The sequence below is a fragment of the Rhineura floridana genome, chromosome 4 (assembly GCF_030035675.1).
Source record: "Rhineura floridana isolate rRhiFlo1 chromosome 4, rRhiFlo1.hap2, whole genome shotgun sequence".
NCBI classification, from domain to species: Eukaryota; Metazoa; Chordata; class Lepidosauria; order Squamata; family Rhineuridae; genus Rhineura; species Rhineura floridana.
In genome coordinates this window covers 35765599-35784450 of record NC_084483.1, presented here as the reverse complement: position 1 = coordinate 35784450, position 18852 = coordinate 35765599, and the positions used below count along the sequence as shown (strand labels likewise).

Here is an 18852-nt window from a genome sequence, read left to right as displayed (position 1 = left end):
TGACTGTCTAAATACCTATGACATACTATGTCATATTTTTGGCCCTATTTTGTTCTTCCAAGTAGAAATGCAGACAACATTGTGTGTGGTCATGGAATTAGAACTTATTATGCTTGTATTATGTTCAGAAGAGAGCCAGTGTGGTGTAGTGGTTAGAGTGTTGGACTGACTACGACCTGGGAGGTCCCTAAACCCCCCCAAAACCCCAAATTACTAATTCTCCTTTTACAGCGCACAGTGGGACTCTCAAGTTTACCCTGTAGTAGGACAGGACAAAGCACAGGCCACTCCAAAACAAGTAGTTAGAAGGAAACAAAGAAGAGAGTATGAATGGGAAGGATACTCCAGTGGTTGTGACCTGCAAGGTGTGTGCCATGTTTGTTTTCTTGCCTGAGAACAACATGGCGTACACGGGCAACAAGTGCAAGCTCGTGGCACTGTTGGAAGAAAAAGTGAGAGGCCTGGAACAGTGGGTGGCCACACTTAGGACTATAAGAGAAGATGAAGAGTTTTTAGAACGCTGGAACAACAGCAGCAAAGAGAAGTGGAGGTGGAAGAGCAACAGCATGTGTTAGCAGAAGAGGAGACTGCTTTGGAGAGGAACAACAAAGTGGAGGAAACTCCGTGGGAAAGGGTGACAGTTAGGAGCAGAAGAGCTAGAAGACACCCTTCTCTATCAAACAGGGCCAATGAAAGCTCCATCAAACAGGGCCAATGAAACCATGCCCCACAACAAGAAGAGAAGAGTACTTGTAGTGGGAGACTCCCTACTGCATTGGATTGAAACCCAAGTATGCAGAGAAGATCCGTGGACTCGCCAGGTATGCTGTCTACCAGAAGGCCAGATTAGAGATGCGACGGAAGGGTTTCCATCACTCATCAAGCCCACCGACAGGTATCCCTTTCTCCTCATCCATGTAGGAACAAATGATACTGCCAAACAGAGCTATGAAGAAATCACATCAGACTTTGAAGCTCTGGGAAGGAAACTCAAGGACTTTGGGGCATAGATAGTTTTTTCATCCATCCTTCCAGTACTTAGAAGAGGAGTAGAAAGGGAAAGAAAAATACTCTGTGTGAATGAATGGCAACGAAGGTGGTGCTGACGTGAGAGATTTGGATTCTGGAACCACGGGCTATGCTTCCTGGAAGATGGAGTGCTGGCAAGTGATGGGTTGCATCTCACAAGAACTGGGAAGAATGTGTTTGGCCACAGCATGGAGAAGTTCATCAAGAGGGCTTTAAACTGAATCCTAAGTGGGAGGGAGAAGTAAACTTGGTGGTAACGCCTGATGAAGGCTTGTGCACAGTAACGGGAACAGAGAGATCGGCTCTAATAGGGACCAGTGACAGTCCTCAGAAAAATATAGTAAGGAAGCCAAGCCATAAATCACATGGTCTTCGATGTCTGTATACTAATGCGCAGAGCATGGGAAACAAACAGGACGAAGTTGAACTCTTAATACATGACTCCCATGACTGGAATACAGCAACTGAAGGATATAACTTGTTCAAAAAGAACAGAAGGAATAAAAAGGGAGGTGGAGTCGCACTATATGTTAAAAATATATATCCCTGCACAGAAATACAGGAAGATGAGCTTGGTAGCTCCACTAAGAGTATCTGGATTAAAATTAATGGGGCAAGTAATAAAAGGAATGTGGTGCTTGGAGTCTACAACCGACCACCCAATCAAGGAGAAGATGAGAATGTAACTTTTGAAAAGCAAATTGCCAATGTTTTGAGGAGACATGATGTAGTAGTAATGGGGGATTTCAATTATCCCGATATCTGTTGGGAGACAAATTCTGCCAAACACTGCCCCCCCAAGAAATTTCTGACTTGTGTAGGAGATAACTTTATCCTACAGAAAGTGGAGGAAGCAACCAGAGGATCAGCTATCCTTTACTTGATTCTAACCAAGAGAGATGACTTGGTGGATGAAGTGGCAGTTATGGGAACTCTGGGGGAAAGTGACCACACCATACTTGAATTCTTGATTTTGACAGAAGCAAACGCTGAGAGTAGCCATACGCTCACCCTGGACTTCAGGAAAGCTGATTTTAATAAACTCAGAACAATTGTATGGTTCCATGGCAAGCCACCCTAACGAGAAAAGGAGTCGAAGATGGGTGGGAGTTTCTAAAAAAGGAAATTCTAAAACCTCAATGGCAAGCAGTTCCAACAAGGAAAAAAGGGGGGAAACAACAGAAGAAGCCAGTGTGGCTTCACAAAAAGCTTTGAGACGACCTGAAAACAAAAAAGGAGACATACAGGAAGTGGAAAGAAGGTCAGGCCACAAAGGAAGAGTACAGGCAGGTACCATGGAATTGCAGGGATGGTGTCAGGAAGGCTAAAGCTGAGAATGAGCTGAGGTTAGCGAGGGATGCTAAAAGCAACAAAAAAGCTTTCTTCAGGTATGTCCATAGTAAAAGACAGAGAAAAGAAATGGTGGCACAGCTACTCAATGGCGATGAGAAAACTATAACAGATGACAAAGAAAAGGCAGAAGTCCTCGATTCCTACTTTGGCTCAGTCTTCTCCCAGAAAAGGATCTGTGACCCTCCCGGGAAACATGAAGTAGAAGGGGCAGGGCTGGAGCTTCAGATTGATAGACAAATGGTCAAGGAATACCTAATCACTTTGAACGAGTTCAAATCGGCAGGGCCCGATAAACTGCCTCCTAGAGTAGTGAAGGAACTGGCTGAACAACTCTCAGTACCGCTGTCTATTATCTTTGCAAAATCATGGAGGACTGGTGAAGTGCCGGATGACTGGAGGAGAGCTAATGTTGTCCCTGTCTTCAAAAAGGGCAAAAAGGAGGAACCAGGGAACTACAGACCAGTCAGCCTAACATCAATCCCTGGAAAAACTCTGGAGCAGATTATAACACAGTCGATCTGTAAGCACCTTGAAAACAATGCAGTGATTACTAGGAGTCAACATGGATTTATGAAGAACAAATCCTGCCAAACTAATCCTACCTCATTTTTGACCAGGTAACCTTCCTTATAGACTGTGGGAATGCTGTGGACAAAATATACCTCGACTTCAGCAAAGCTTTCGACAGTGTGCCCCATGATATTCTGATTAGTAAGCTAACTAAATGTGGGCTGGATGGAACAACTATCAGGTGGATCCACGGTTGGTTCCAGAATTGTACTTAGAGTGCTTATCAATGGTTCCTTCTCAAACTGGGTGGAAGTAACGAGTGGGGTACCACAGGGCTCGGTCCTGGGCCCAGTGCTCCTCAACATTTTTATAAACGACTTGGATGAGGAGGTACAGAGCATGCTTATCAAATTTGCAGATGATAGAAAATTGCGGGGCATAGCTAATACCGTGGAAGACAGAAACAAAATTCAAAGGGACCTTGATAGGCTGGAGCATTGGGCTGAAAACAACAGAATGCAATTCAACAGGGATAAATGCAAAGTTCTACACTTAGGAAAAAGAAAGCAAATGCACTGTACTGCAGTGGTTCTGTTCTTTCCTCTCTGGTAGGTACCAGAGAGTGGCATTGGGGGATGAGGTTTCGGATCCTTGGCCTCTCATCTGTGGGGTGCCACAGGGTTCCATCCTCTCCCCGATGCTGTTTAACATGTATATAAAACCACTGGGGGCTATCATAAGGAGATTTGGGCTGCAATGTCACCAGTATGCAGATGACACGCAGCTCTGTCTCTCATTTAAATCTTCACCGAGGTTGGCTGTAGAAACCCTGTCCAAGTGCCTGGAGTCGGTGAGTGGCTGGTCGGGAAGGAACAAGCTGAAGCTAAACCTGGACAAAACCGAGGTACTATTCGTGGGAGACAAGAGAAGGTTGGTGGAAGTTGACCTGGTGCTCAATGGGGTACAACTGCCCTTGAAAGACCAGGTCCGCAGCCTGAGGGTCATGCTTGACTCCCAGCTGTCCATGGAGGCTCAAGTCTCGGCTGTGAGCCGGGCGGTGCTGTATCAACTCCATCTGATACAGAGGCTGCGCCCCTACCTTCCCAGCCATCTGCTCCCACTAGTGGCACATGCCCTGGTCTCCTCTCGCCTAGACTACTGTAATGTGCTCTACATGGGGTTACCCTTGAAAACGGTCCGGAAGTTGCAACTGGTACAGAATGCGGCGGCTCGCCTGATTAAATGCAGCTGCCGGCAAGATCACATTACTCCAGTGTTACCAGTTATTTCCAGGCCCAATTCAAGGTGTTGGTTTTGACCTTTAAAACCCTGCATGGTTTTGGCCCAGTCTATCTGAAAGAGCACCTCCAGCATCATCAGCGATGCTGCTCAACAAGATCAGCTTCAAAAGACCTTCTCTACATCCCACCAGTTAATACAGCTAGACTGGTGAGGACTAGGGAGAGGGCTTTCTCAATTCTCAACTGACCCCAAGGGGTCGAATATTGCTCCCAGCCCTACTGCAGTTACTTGTTCATTAACTTGTGTGGCAGTTGTGTCCATCCCACCAGGTGACATGGTTGCTACCGCCAACTGCCCCACCCCTGCATGCTGCCACACTTGTGCACATGCGGCCTGGAGGCCGCCTGGCATAGCCCCCACACCGGGTACATGGTGGGATGCCACACTTGCCTCAGCTCTAGCTGGGGTAGCGAATGTACCTGGCCCCCCAGTTGTGTGTACCGACCCAGCAGACTCACCTGTGCCCACCAGCGGCCTTGGCACGTTAGCTGTCTGCCCCGTGCCCACAGATGATGATGCCGTGACAGCACAAGGTGCAGCCTCCTCCAATCCGGCTCCGTCCGCCTCTGCTGATGAGGCATGAGCCACTGTCCCTGCCCCCACCGCCTGTGCTAGGCCAGGAGTGGATTCTAAGGCCTCCAGCCGGGCTAAAGCCAAATTAAGAAAATCCTCATTAGACCTACGTTTTTGCCCCATGCCAATGGCACCCTGCTTCCCTGCTTAGCTCGTTTCAGCCTGGTTGCCCCCCCGGTAGAAGTCCCAGGCGTGGGTGACACCTCATTGGCAGCCAGGGGTGGCATGGAGCGTTGTTCTGGAGCAGCCTGGGGCGGCATGGAAACTTGACCCGCTGTCCTACATCCCTGATGCTCCAACGCCTCCAGGCGTGCTAAAATAGCCACCCATGGAGGAGCATCCTCCTCATCAGAAGAGGAAGGGACTGGGGGGTGCCTTTTTGGGGGAGGCCTGCAGGCCTTACCTTTCCCCTTTGGCCCCTCTTTTCCCTTCTTGGAAGGCATAATGATTTGCCTGCCTTGTTATTACTATTATTATGTATTTTATTTTAATTAAGGTTATGTATGTGTGTCTTCCTTTAACTAGCAGCCCCCCCAAAGAGGCGCTGCCTAATCGTCTCAAAATACCCTTCGTATTATTATTCTTTATTTTATTTTCAATTGAGTCAAGGCTATGTGTGTGTTTCTTCCTTCAATGGGTAGCCACTCCTAAACAAGGTGCTATATAGAGTACTGGGCTTCAAGCCAGCTAGGCCCCTTTATGACGCACGCTGGCTAGGCCTCTTCCTGAGGCCAGCCCTTGCCGCAGCCGCGCTGCTGCGCTGCCACGCCACTGCCAATAACCCCGCCTTTGGGCAACTGAGCCTCTTCTGGGCTCCTTCCCCTTCTGGGGATCGATCAAATGGGCCTATGCCCGAAGACGCAGCCTCTGCTGGCTGCGTGGCGCCGTTCACGCGGCCAATAAAATGGCTGCCGCAACCCCAAGTGTCCCTTGTCATCCACGCGGCCATAAAATGGCCGCTGCAGCAGAAGCTCTCTCTTCAATGTCCCTCGTCGTCCTCGTCGCTTGAAGAAAGAGGAGGTAGGAGGGGCGGCCTGGCCTTAAATAGGCTCAGCAATACGACATGTGAGAAGGATCTTGGAATTGTCGTTGATCACAAGCTGAATATGAGTCAACAGTGTGATGTGGCTGCAAAAAAGGCAAATGCTATATTAGGCTGCATTAACAGGGGTATAGTTTCCAAATCACGTGAAGTATTAGTTCCCCTCTATTCAGCACTGGTTAGGCCTCATCTTAAGTACTGCGTCTAGTTCTGGTCTCTGCAGTTCAAGAAGGATGCAGACAACTGGAACAGGTTCAGAGGAGGGCAACAAGAATGATCAGGGGACTAGAAACAAAGCCCTATGAGGAGAGACTGAAAGAACTGGGCATGTATAGCCTGGAGAAGAGAAGGCTGAGGGGAGATACGACAGCACTCTTCAAGTACATGAAAGGTTATCACACAGAGGAGGGCCGGAATCTCTTCTTGATCATCCCAGAGTGCAGGACACGGAATAATGGGCTCAAGTTGCAGGAAGCCAGATTTTGACTGGACATCAGGAAAAACTTCCTAACTGTTAGAGCCATGCGACAATGGAATCAATTACCTAGAGAGGTAGTGGGCTCTCCAACACTGGAGGCATTCAAGAGGCACCTGGACAGCCACCTGTCGGGAATGCTTTGATTTGGATTCCTGCATTGCGCAGGGGGTTGGACTTGATGGCCTTATAGGCCCCTTCCAACTCTACTATTCTATGATTCTATGAATCCCCACACAGCCATGAAGGTTGCTGGGTGACCTTGGGCCAGTCACTGCCTCTCAGCCTCAGAGGAAGACAATGGTTACCCCCCTCTGAATACCGCTTACCATGAAAACCCTATTCATAGGGTCGCTATAAGTCGGGATCGACTTGAAAGCAGTCCAGTCCATGTTCAGATATTATTTAAAACAATTGTATTTAAGAAACATTTATTTTTAAAAAATAACAAAAGGGTCTACTATATATTTTTAAATCTTTTTAAAAAAAATTTAAAAATTGGTTTTTTATCCACCCTGCTTGATATCTAAAATGAAAAGAAGTAGTGAAAGGCTATATTCACTGTTTTTCTTTGCCATAAACACTTCTATATAGATATAGTATTTGAAATCAGTGGAGTAGCTAAACAGCAATTAATCTTACTTTCTTTTTTTCCAAGACAGTTACTCTCTATACTTTTCCTTTTTGTTCTTGTTTCACACTGGCTTCCTTCAAATGAACCTCTAAAGCATATTTTGAGAATCATGAACAAACTATGATCTTACACATTCTCAGTTCCATTTCCTCTCCCACACACATGGCTTTGCTGACATCAGTTTCTTGTTTCGCACTAACTATTGCTTGCCAAAACTTTCAAATTAACAAACTATAATTAGAACTTGCCCTCCTAGCCAGAATCAACCCCCACTTCGATTTATTGTTTCTAGTTCTGGTTTGCTTATTTGGACATAACTTCAAGCTGTAGTTAGGGCTAAACAGGAAACTGAAAAGAGAATCACACATGAAAGGGGAGAAAGTTGTGTGTTTGGGGATCATGTGAGACTGCAGTTAGTTTCCAAACCATGGTGTGGAAGTTTGTCTGAGCTGAGCTACTGACTTTTCAAAACTGCTTAGTATAATCCAACACTTATAGCACAATATTACACATATCCACTCTGATGTAAGTCCAAGTGAGTTCTGGCAAGTTAATAAAGAATTGCAGCCTTATACAGTTTATATCTGTATAAAATAATAATTACATGTGAAACCCCCCCCCCCCCAATTCCAACGTAAGATGGATTTTAAATTTATTTTGCAAAGTAGAATGCTTTGGGAAAGCTTTCAGTCCACTGAAATTGAACTACAATTCTCCAAGCTAAAAGAAAAGTAAAGGGGCTAGGGTTGTAGCTTGAATTCCTTTGGAAATCAGGGTTGGTTTTTGGAAATCTGATACGCTTCGTTTAAACTTGGGCATATCGATAGATGTAGAATTCTTTAATCCTCATTGTAAATACTTCTCTACTTAGGTCTAAATATCAGTTAAGAAATGTATTTTTTTGTTGTGTGTAAATTTGCTTATATTCGTGCCTTCTAAGCTTTTGTGGGATAACCTTTACAACAGGAATAGGGAGAATTTATGTGCTGTGCACATTGTTAAGTTTCCTTTGACAGTGCTAGAAGTTCTAAATTTGCGCAGTCTTTTTCTGTTGTAATGTTTCCAAATTGTCAGGGAAAATCAAAACACAGCCTCCATGAAGTTAGCCTACAAGAAGGATTAGTACTAAAAGAACAACACTGACATCTCTTGTTTTTTAAACAACTGATGCCCTCTTAGACTGCCTTTTAGCACATAAGAATGACGATAATTATGATACAAAATGATTGTTCTCTAAGGACAATTTAGTAGTTCATGGGTAACAATACAACCCATTTTCTTCTTTGCAATCCATTCTATGATCGCTTGGGACATTTAGGGCTCTACCAAACACAGTTGCCAGGTGGGTGGCTTTCAGTTTTGAATAGCCGTTTTCCCTAGTATCCAGTCAGGATTATTAACTGGATACAGAAATTCCGGTACGTGCTAAATCTGCACGTACTCCAGATGCTAGAAATGGCACTTCAAGGCTTGAGCATACCTTGTCTTAATGTATATTAAAGACCAACAAAGCTGCTGTATTCCCTGAATTTCTTCTTTAGATAGGCCGCTATGGCTCCTTGTCCTTTCAGGATAGGGCCCAGTCAGACAGTCTCGATTGGCTCATTATGGTTTTAAACTTCTCAGTCCCCAGTCTCCTTTTGCTCTGAGCCATGGAACAATTTAAGCTGCTTCCTTTCTCTTTGACATTTGGGGTGGTCATGCACACCAGAGAGTAGTGACATTATTCCTTGTTTTCTGCTGTGCTGGGGTTCAGGACAGTTTCTTTTTTTTTTTTCCTCATTGCTTTTTTTGTTGGGTCACTTGCAATGATTTTTGTGCTAAGATGCAAGCCTGCCACATGTTATTCCCCATGTCCTGTAAGTAGATACACCAATGCAGGTGATGCTTGTGTACGTCTCTGTGTGTGAAAAGAACACAATACTTGCTGAGAACCACTCCTTTATCATAATCGTTGCTGTTCTGCGATTGAACCCTAGATCAAATTAGCCCCCGAGTTCTGAACTGCTGTCTGGGGTGGTTCCATTTCTTTCTTGCCTTTCACATTCATTTCTCTGTGGAATGCATTATGCCTCCCAGTCCCCATGTTCCACACAAGGAGAAATGGCCTTTTTCTTGTATTAGATGACTGTTTCTCTGTTCACATGTGCTGTTACTCTGGGTAATTAGGTTGTCCCTAGATACGTGGGATATGGCTGTTTTTTCTATCCTCAACTTAGGTCATCCTTCTCTTTAGAAAAAACAAATGTGTCTCAGCAGTATTATGCAAATGTGATCTTGGGGATCTTGACCATGCCAGCTTGAATTATTGTATTGTTTACAAATACATGGAGACTATTGAGACAAATTTCACAATACTATAAACCTGCAAATGCATAAGGTAAGGGAGAGATACATGTGCATCTCTCTGTCTCTGTCCCCCTGACCCAGTGCAGAAGGAATAAAGTGGTAGGGAGACAAGAAGGACAGAACAGCTTCCTAGCAGTCAGTGATAGTGAGGGATGATTTGCAGAGGGTTTGTCGTACAGCAAGAACATATCTATAGAGTGGCTACCTGCACTCCCAGGTTTGGGGCTGAAACAACCAGCCTGTACCTCAGAAAAAGTCCCAGGAATAGGCAGGTAACCTTCCCTGATACACAAGACCTAGTCCATGGGAAGCTGGCAGTGCAAACTGTGAAATCTGCTGTGTTGTATGAGACCCCACCACCACCATGTGTTCATTCCTCTCCATCATGAACATGGATGGGGGACCATCGCAGGAAGAGGCACTGCAGTGCCTGTGGACTTTCGGGACCAGAAATACTGGGCTTTTGTCCATCCAAAATATGTTGCCTGATAGAAGTATGCATAGTAAGGCAAACATGTACATTTACAAGCTATTTTGGAAAGTATGGGTTGTATTTAATAGAATGCTAAGGAAATTGTTCTGTCAATGCAAGCATTTCTGCACTGAAGGTTCTCCTGACCCTCTGGAGCAGATTTGGGGACCGTGCAGGGAGCAGTCGGGGAGAAGAGGGCGTAAAAAAGCCCCAGTGCGCTAGCAGAAATCCTGGCACTGGCTTCCATTAGCGCAGTGAGTTAACTGAATACAGCTTGCACTGTCATTTACATTCAGTGAGTATAATTTTGGTAAGATGCTTTAAAGTACATTTAAACGACAGAATTTCCAGCCATTGTGGTAAAATGGTGGCAGTGCTGGCACTCTTTGGGCCACTTCTCCTGCAATGCTTTACTCTAAGGAAGGACTTCTTCCTCAGGGCAAGGCATGGGGTGGGGCGGGTGTTCCAAAGAGCTGCAAAGGAATCTCGGTGGGCAGTAGCAGTTGCATCAGTAATGGCTGCTAGGTTGGTGGACGGTAATAGAGGAGGCAGCTGGGCAGGCAAAAACAGTGAATGGCCAGGCGGCGACTGTCTCTCTCTCTCTGTGTGTGTGTGTGTGTGTGTGTGCGTGCGTGCGTGCGTGCGTGCGTGCGTGATCTGCCACCCTCTCTGATCCATCATGTTTCTTAGCTTGGCCCTGCTACCAGTGAGCTTACTGTCAAGGGAGATGAAGCCCTGTCCCACAATTGGCAGTTCTAGCTTTCTTACCTCTGGCCCTGAAGCCACTTTGGCCTGTGATTCGGAAAGAAGGACTAAGCCAATGGGATTGTACACCACAATATGTCCCATCAACAATTTGTTTCTGCTCAGGGACCCCACTTTAGGCACCCTGACTAGCTGGACACTCATCCCACTGAGCATGAATCCCTGTTAAGCAGCTTATGATTTTCACCCCCACCCCAAATTAAATTGCCTTTCAAAAAGAAGAAAAGAAAAAGAAAACAGTATATTTTGTCCTATAAATGCCCGACACACACACACTGGGTACTTCTACATATATATGTTTTTAATAACTTCTAGTACTACTTCTTGCTTCTTCCAATGATTTCTATGCATCTTTCTTTTCAAATATCAAGGCAGTAGATGTGTTCTGAAAGCAGGCTTGTTTCCCAGGAAAATAAGGTTGATTTATGCAACAAGGGATCAAATAGGAACCTTCCATTCTCTAGAATAAAATGAAAGAAATACTGTGTCAAAAAATGCTTGTTTTACATGTACCCACTTCTTTGTTTGCAATGCCAACATCATAATGTCTCTGTAGTGTAATGTTACATACTCTGACATTGGTCTGCTTTTGCAGTTAGTCTGCACAGTCCTATTCCCTTGACTTGCTCTTTCAGTAAGGCCTTCAGATCAAGTTCCTAATTAAACGCAATGGAAACCCTGGCCAAATAAGTTCCTAGTCCTGGTACATTTTGTTTTCTCTTTGTAAAAAATGGAAAATAAAACTGTGATTCCTTGATCCAGTTCGTTTTCTCTTCAGTTACGCCTGCCCTATTTTAATTAGTTTTTGTTTTTCTAGAGAAGCATTCAATTAGTTTTCCTTTCAAGAAAAGACATTAGTCTAGCTAGTTTTCACTGTGTTCTGGTTTGTAGGTATGAATACATTACCATAGGCCTTGGTACAGACTAAAGGAGCTATCCAACCCAAGATTTCTGGGATGAGTGGAGTTTGGAATTATCAGATCTCTAGCTGAGCCAGGGCTCAGACAGGGTTACATCAGCTGAAGAACCTAATCCCAGCTCAGCTGGAGATAAACTGGCGTAAAACCTCCATCTCAGCTCAGCCAGCTGAACTGAAGCTGGCTGAACCTAGGTCAGGGTAAATCTCGAATAAGGGGCGTTCTGGGGGTGTGGCAGGGATGGGGCACTACTTCAAACCCCTTTCAGCTCAGTCACATGACCTAGTAACCCAGCGGAACGTAGGAGGCAAAAAGGATGGTATATGTCAAATTTCTCCTGAGCAGAGTTTGGAATAGAGGTAAATTACACTGACATAATTTACCCCCACGTACATCACACTGACTTCCTATAGTTCGGACTGCTCTGCCTGGCTGTGTCCACACAAGGGCATTCATGTATATGTGGTATCATTGTTTCAGTGTGCGCATTTGTGCACCTTCATCCACACATGGACACTATGCCTCCAAAATCTATCTCAATCCATCCAGTAGTGGGCAAAGCTTGATGGGATATATTTGTGCTGTGTGTTGTTGTCCCCCTCCCTCAACAATAGTACTTTCCCTACCCAGTATAAGTTCAGAAAACCTGAGGTGTATTGTGGGCATGTGTGCAGGTATTTCTTTACCTGTGTGGTGCACCTTTTAAAAACTTTTTAAAATGTTTGAAATGTGGATTTCCCAAGAGACCAGAGTTACACAAAACAGCAGTAAAAATAAATTTAAGAATATGTATGTGGTGCTCCAAGCCAGGTGTCCTGAGGTCCATTTTGGGCACGCACACACATTTTTTTACTTGTGCCCTTACAGTGTAAAAATCGATTTTGAAAAATATAAATTTTCTGCTGAACTAAATTTGCACAAAAGATACATTAAAAAAGTGTATATGTTACTTCAAGCCAGGCAAGGATTTGAAGTTGCTCACATGAAAGGCTGCTGCTTCCTTTCCTCCCCTTTTCCTTTCCTGCCTCTTGTACCTTGCAAGGGCAAATTTTATTTTTAATCTTTAATACAGCTGTTTGTGCAACAGCAGTTCTGCACAAAGGAGCTTTTTAAAAAATAAAAATACCACCAACCTGCCTTCAGCAACAGTCAATAGAAAAGGACAGATTGCATCCTTTTCTTTAAGCTGATGGAAACAAAATGGGAGCAGGGGGTGTGGTATAGACAGGATCCAGCAAAACATCACCACACATATATATAAAAAAGCCCATTCACACAATACGCTTCAGTGCATCCACAGTTGGGTAACATGCAATTTTTAAATTGGATTTTCTTCCCTTATCAGATTATCTGTGGATCCGGAAAATCCAAATTTAGAAGGGGGAAAGTGCAGACTGCTACTTGGATGAGGAGGATGTTGTGTGGACATCGCAAACAAAACAAAACAAAAAAACAGATACACAAGCAGCTTCAAATCCACATTCAGTGAGGATAAGCCCTAAATGTTACTGCTGCCATGCCTCACCATTAGGGATGGAATAATCTGTCAATTTCAGTTTTCTCAGTTTCTCATTTTTCTAATCATAAATTCAGTTCTTCACATTTCTGAAGCAATTTGCGATTAAAAAAAAAATCTTCATGAAAATTCTTCATTTTACTGTGAATTTCTTCTAATACACTTTGTATGCAGTTTTGACTAATGTACACATTTTTGCAAGCAGTTTATCCTAACTTAATATGTTTTTGTGTGTTATTTTTAAGAATTTATTCATTTTGTGTGCAATTTCCCCTTAAAATTGCATTTTTGTAAACACTGCTTGGTTGAAGAACTGCATCGCAAAATTCACATGTGCAAATTTCGAAGGATAGTTTCAGAAAGTGCAAATTTGATAAATTCGGCTTTAAATGCAAACTGAATCAAACTTCTGCCCGGTCCCTACTCACCATGTATAGAATCTGCCATGCAGTGGTTCAGTGTTAATGAAACCTTTTTGGAAGATTCAGGACAATTATATGCATGTGTGAAGAAAGTACTTCTTCACACAGGCATATAATTAAACTATGGAATTTGCTCCAGAAAATTGGATGGCTTTAACAGAGGGTTAGACAAATGCCTGGAGGAAAAGGCTGTCAGTGACTACTAGCCATGATGACTATCCTCTGACTTCACAGTCAGAGGCAGATGCTTTTGAATTCCAGTTGTTGGAAACTACAGAAGGGGAGAGTGCTTTTGTGCTTAGCTCTTGTTAGCGGAATTTTCACAGGCATCTGGTTGACCACTGTGAGAACAGGATGCTGGACTAGGCTCTTTTTATGTTGATATATGTATCCCTAGGAGGAGCAATATACCATAGGCTTGGATTTATTAATACTTTCCCACTCCATAGTTGTCGAGAGTTGAATGCATGAAAATCTCTGTTTGACTTTACTGTTTATGGAATGTACCACTAATATTCTTGTGTAATGTCTGACTGCAACAGGCAATATGAGTTTTTTCTTTCACTGCATTTCTTGGAACTATTTTGTCTTATGTTTTTATGGTAAAAATTTATATGTAATATTAAATGTTAGTTGTGTCAGTAACTCTAATGATTTATTTGTCTCTAGCGTCTGCTATAACAACTTGGAGAACCAAATGTTACCTTGTCCTGTTGGATCCTTTACAAGAGTACAGATTATTTTAATTTGGTCAAACACACCTTTATCACCAGATATCATGCTCCCTGTGTCAGCTAGATGCAATCAGTCAAGAATTGCAGCAGGAGAATGTGCTCATAAGTACATTATAGTGTTCACACAATTATTTCATAAGGCAAAATGGCACTAGTGTGAATTGTACCTGTGCTTTTATATCCAAATTGAATTTTAGAACTACAGTAAACTTATCCCTACATCCCTGACCTCCTTCTCAAGCTTCATATTTTGCTGAGGTAGATCCATATCTTAATATTATAAGTATTGAAACATGGGAAACTGCCAGCCCTTACAATTCAGATTGCTCTGAATTTGTCCTTGTGCTAATTATTTCCACTTCCTGTTGCTTATTCAAAAGAACTGAATACCTGCCTATTTTGATAATTTCCACGGGCACATCTTGGATGGCTTGTACTTAGTTGCAGGAGGATTCTCCCTTTCAAAATCAATGGTAACAGAAAACATTTTTATTCATTTTGCATTCTTACTAAGGGATATTCCTTTTTGTTTTGTGTTTCTTTAATTAGGCAAACCGACCTCCTGCAAAGCTCAATCTGTTAACTTGCCAAGTGAAAACAAATCCAGAAGAGAAAAAATGTTTTGACCTCATATCACGTAGGTTTGTTGTAGGTACTTTCTATTAGTTAGTTCTACAAATCTCCACATTGTTTCAGAAAAATGAGTTAATGGTGAGATTCCAAAATTCAGTCTGGTACATTTGGAATACATTACTATCACGGCTTGCTTTGTTTAAATATCTTTGCCTTTCATATTTTCACATACAATTCTTATATGTTTGTCAGTAAAGCTATTTGTTTATTTGTCTCAGTTTTTGTTGCTGTATTACACCATTTACAAATTGGTTAGTTTAGGTATGGTTTCCTGATTTCTCTGCAGACCCAATTTCAAAATCATTTGTGTAGTGTGTTTAGGATTTATTGTTGAAAGATTATCAGACAGGTTATGTAATTATAAATAACTAATGCTTGCCATCTTGACTTTTCTTGAGCGTAAGAGTTTCTTCTTTCATAACGGGAAAGGCTGTAACATCTTACACATATGAAAAGTTAGAATTTGGCTATTGCCTGCGAAGTCCCTCTACCCCACGGCCTGAGCTGCTGAGATGTCATGAAATATAAATATTAACAAACATGCTAACAATTGAGCAAGACTCATCAGTAGTACCTACAGTGTAGCTTTTGTGAAGGAGATGCAAGTTTGCATTGGCTTTGGGGAAAGTGTCACACAGAGTCAAGGGACAGCAAGGAAAAATGAGAGGCAAAGGCACTGTGGGACAGGACGGGGGGTCTTGAGGAAGGGTGTATATGCTGGATTTTACACACTGATTTCAAATTACCAGCCATATATTGAGCAGTGGTCCTCTACTTTCAAATTCCTGAATAAACAGTGGCTCAGTTCACACATAACTCTAAGCTAAGCCACAGCAGTGAGTGTATGGATTCCCAGAGAGGAGATTGCAGCTGCTTTGCTCCTCCTCCAGGCTTGCTGCTGTGAGCTAAGTCATGGATTGAGGTGACATGCTGTCTGAACAGCTTGTGGTTCGTCTGGAGCAAGACCAGCCGTGAGCCTGGGTTTGGATAACGTTCTAAGCCAAACCATGGCTGAGCTCATAGCAGCAGTAGTACAGGAGGAGAAAGAGGAAAGCGGCCGTAGTCTGCTCTCCAGGAGCTCACACATTCATACCAAGCCATGGTTTGGCTTATTATTACTTGTGAATTGGGTCATTATCTCAGATTTACTTTTTGGGTGAAGATATTAATGTTAAAGGCAACCTGCCTTTTTGATGGTTAATTGGGTTTTACTGATCTGAATTTGTGCAAATTAATAATATCATTTTTGCCATCTTAAATAACGATTTCCATTGTTGTGAATGTCTGGCAATATGAATATTGGGATTATGAAAGCCCGCCTCTCAATTAGTTGTTTAGGATTAAAGAAAATGTTTGTTATTTTTCTGTTCTTGTCTAATCTTTCTACTCAAATGCCATCTATATTACAAAAATACCACAAACCTGCTGTGTAGACCAGTGTTCTTCAACCCTAGGTCCCCAGAAGTTATTGGACTACAACTCCCATCATCACCAGTTTAGCCAAAGGTCAGAGTTGTAGTCCAACATCTGGTGACCCAAGGTTGAAGAACGCTGGTGTAGGCTTCGCAGTCAAAATGCTTCATGTCCCAAGTAGTTTCTGAGTTGCTGTTCTTGACAAAATGCTCTCTTTATTTGTTTGATAATGATCTCGTTTGGTTGTAATATTTCTGATGGAAATTGGGAACATTTCACAGACTTGCTCTCTTCCTCCTTCTCCCTCTTTCCATGCACCAATCTTCTCCTCTGTTTAGTTTTTTGCTTTGGCCAAAGTTGAGTGTTGCACCTACATCAGCCCTAGCTATAGTTAAGGGTGGCCAATTGCACCAAACCATGCCCACTTCAAAGTATTGTTACAAATCACGATTTGTGGGCAGTAACATAGGGCAGAAAGTTTCCCAGTGCTTTCTTTTTGTGCAGAACATTCTACATTTCGTAAGTTCATTAATAACAATGAATGGATGCCAATTGCAAGTACAGTACGAGGCAAGCGTGACAGTTTCAAAGTTGTTAGCTTTGTTTCTGAAATATAAGCAAAATAAACATCCTAAATTAGATCATTCTCTAGGGCATCAGAAAATTTTCTGATGCAAACAGAACATTATCCGATGCATTTGTGAGAGAGGAGGAAGAGAGCATGCAGGCCTGTAGCACATTTCAAGTCTCCAAACCATACTTTGGGGATCCGAAACGTTGTGAATCAGTGTTTTAACAGCTTTAGAAATCACAGAGACCTATCTACTTGGACTGTAATACAAGTGACACAATCCATATTTTGTGTGCTTACCTCAGTTATGTGGAGATACCAATGGTCACTTTGACGATTGTGATCAAAATCCTTGTTCTTTTCATATTGTGCCATTGTGTCACAGTGGAGGTTGCGTAGCCCCTAACATCTCACAGATATAAATGGGGACATATTTAGAAACACCTATTCTCACACCAAGGATCATTACTTGACCTTACTCACCTCTACCAGCTGTGTGGTATTCATGTGACAATAGCCTTCCCTGGCCTGGCTTCTGAAGCATTGTAGTAGTAGTAGTAGGAGAAAATTGACTAGAACTGTCTCTCATGTAGCCCCTTTTAAGTATCGTTTTTTTCCAAAAAGAAATCTCTGGTCAGGAGAGTTTGGGTTCTTCAACTGGATTTTTGTTGTTGTTTTTGTTAAAAGAGCATAAACACATTCAGTTAATGCTGCTTCAAATGAATGCCAATAAAAAAGAACTTGGCCAGAATTTAATTTATTTCAGACCTAAAACCTATTAACTAAAGTAGGTCTTTACTGTTCAAACTGGGGGCATTCTCTTTCTCTCTCCCCGCCTCCCACTTCCTCCCTGGAATATGCCTACCATTTACATCCACTTATGCAGTATCTTTGAAAGAGATGTTATTTTCCTTCATTTTCTTCTGGCTGCAAAATTAACACTGTTCCTTCAGTATATGACCATGTGCTCCTTGAGTCAGTTAAAGCATGTTCCCATTCATTCATTCATTCATTCATTCATTCATTCATTCATTCATTGTCTGCCCCTTTTCTGTTGGCTCCCCAGATCTATCTAACTAGTGAGCTAGATTTAGGGAACCAGGAGAAAAGGGGGAGACAATAAACAGATGAAACTGACTCAAGGAGCAGATGCTCTGATCCTTCCTGCTTCCCATGTGGCTCATACCCTCAGGCCACTACACCTTCTGCCCATTTTATGTTTTGGGATTCAGATCAACATAGCTAAATCCTTTTTGAACTTAATCACATGCAAGTTTAATGTCATATTTCTAACACTATCATACTTCTGACATTCCTCATCCTTCTTGCTCATTTAATATTAGGCAGTTTCCCCCTTGCTGATTGATCACCAGATTGTGCTGTTGCAACCAATCTTACTTAATTTTTGTGTTCTGTATAACTTTTCTATACCCTCTGTCTCCTAAGGTGGAAAGTGTGTGTGTGGGAGACCTTTCACCCTCCAAATCTTGTTGGACCACAACTCCCATCAGCCCTTGCTTTTGGCCATGGTGGCTGGAGTTGATGGGATATGTAGTCCAGCAACATCTGAAGGGTCAAAGGTTTCCCACCCCTGACCTGAAGCATACTCTCTTTGCATAGTTTTACAATAGCACATTCTTATAGTTGTTCATGTTTATAGCTGTGCCAAATTCTGTGGTTCACAACAAGGGCTTGGGTCCATGGGTCCTGCTGAGGGAGAGGAAGGTTCTTCCATGTGGGAGATCACTGGCATTCCCTTTTTCTGCAATTCCCCTTGTGTTCCCCAGAAGCTGCTCTTCAGAATCCCCTGATCTCCTGGACCCAATTTTTAGGGGGCTGCCTGTCATTTGGGTAGGTGGGTGAAATCTGCAATAACCACCCCCTCCTTACATGAGTGAATATAATGGGGATCTTTAGAACTAAGCCATAATTCCCTTTATAAAGGAGAATATTCTAATCAATGTAATTTGCAAACTTGACTTTGCTGCCAACATAGGCTCCCAAATGTTTTCTCTGTGGAGGGCAACATTTGAAGAGAATCGTAGCCATTTGATCATCCCCATCAGCTTGTTCATGTCATTGCTTCCCTTTAATTGTTACTAGAAAGGTGTGGCACACATAACAATGCAGTGGTTTCTGTGC

At 42.9% G+C, this 18852-nt stretch overlaps 1 protein-coding gene across 3 annotated transcripts in view; it reads left to right on the top strand.

Annotated features, from left to right (window-relative positions):
* Positions 1–18852, top strand: part of ASAP2 (ArfGAP with SH3 domain, ankyrin repeat and PH domain 2) — a 151234-nt gene that overhangs the window by 87170 nt on the left and 45212 nt on the right. For all 3 annotated transcript variants that reach the window (XM_061622818.1, XM_061622816.1, XM_061622817.1), the window contains one exon: positions 14643–14730. In XM_061622818.1, the coding sequence (XP_061478802.1) occupies positions 14643–14730 (88 nt within the window). The remainder of the gene's footprint in view (positions 1–14642; positions 14731–18852) is intronic.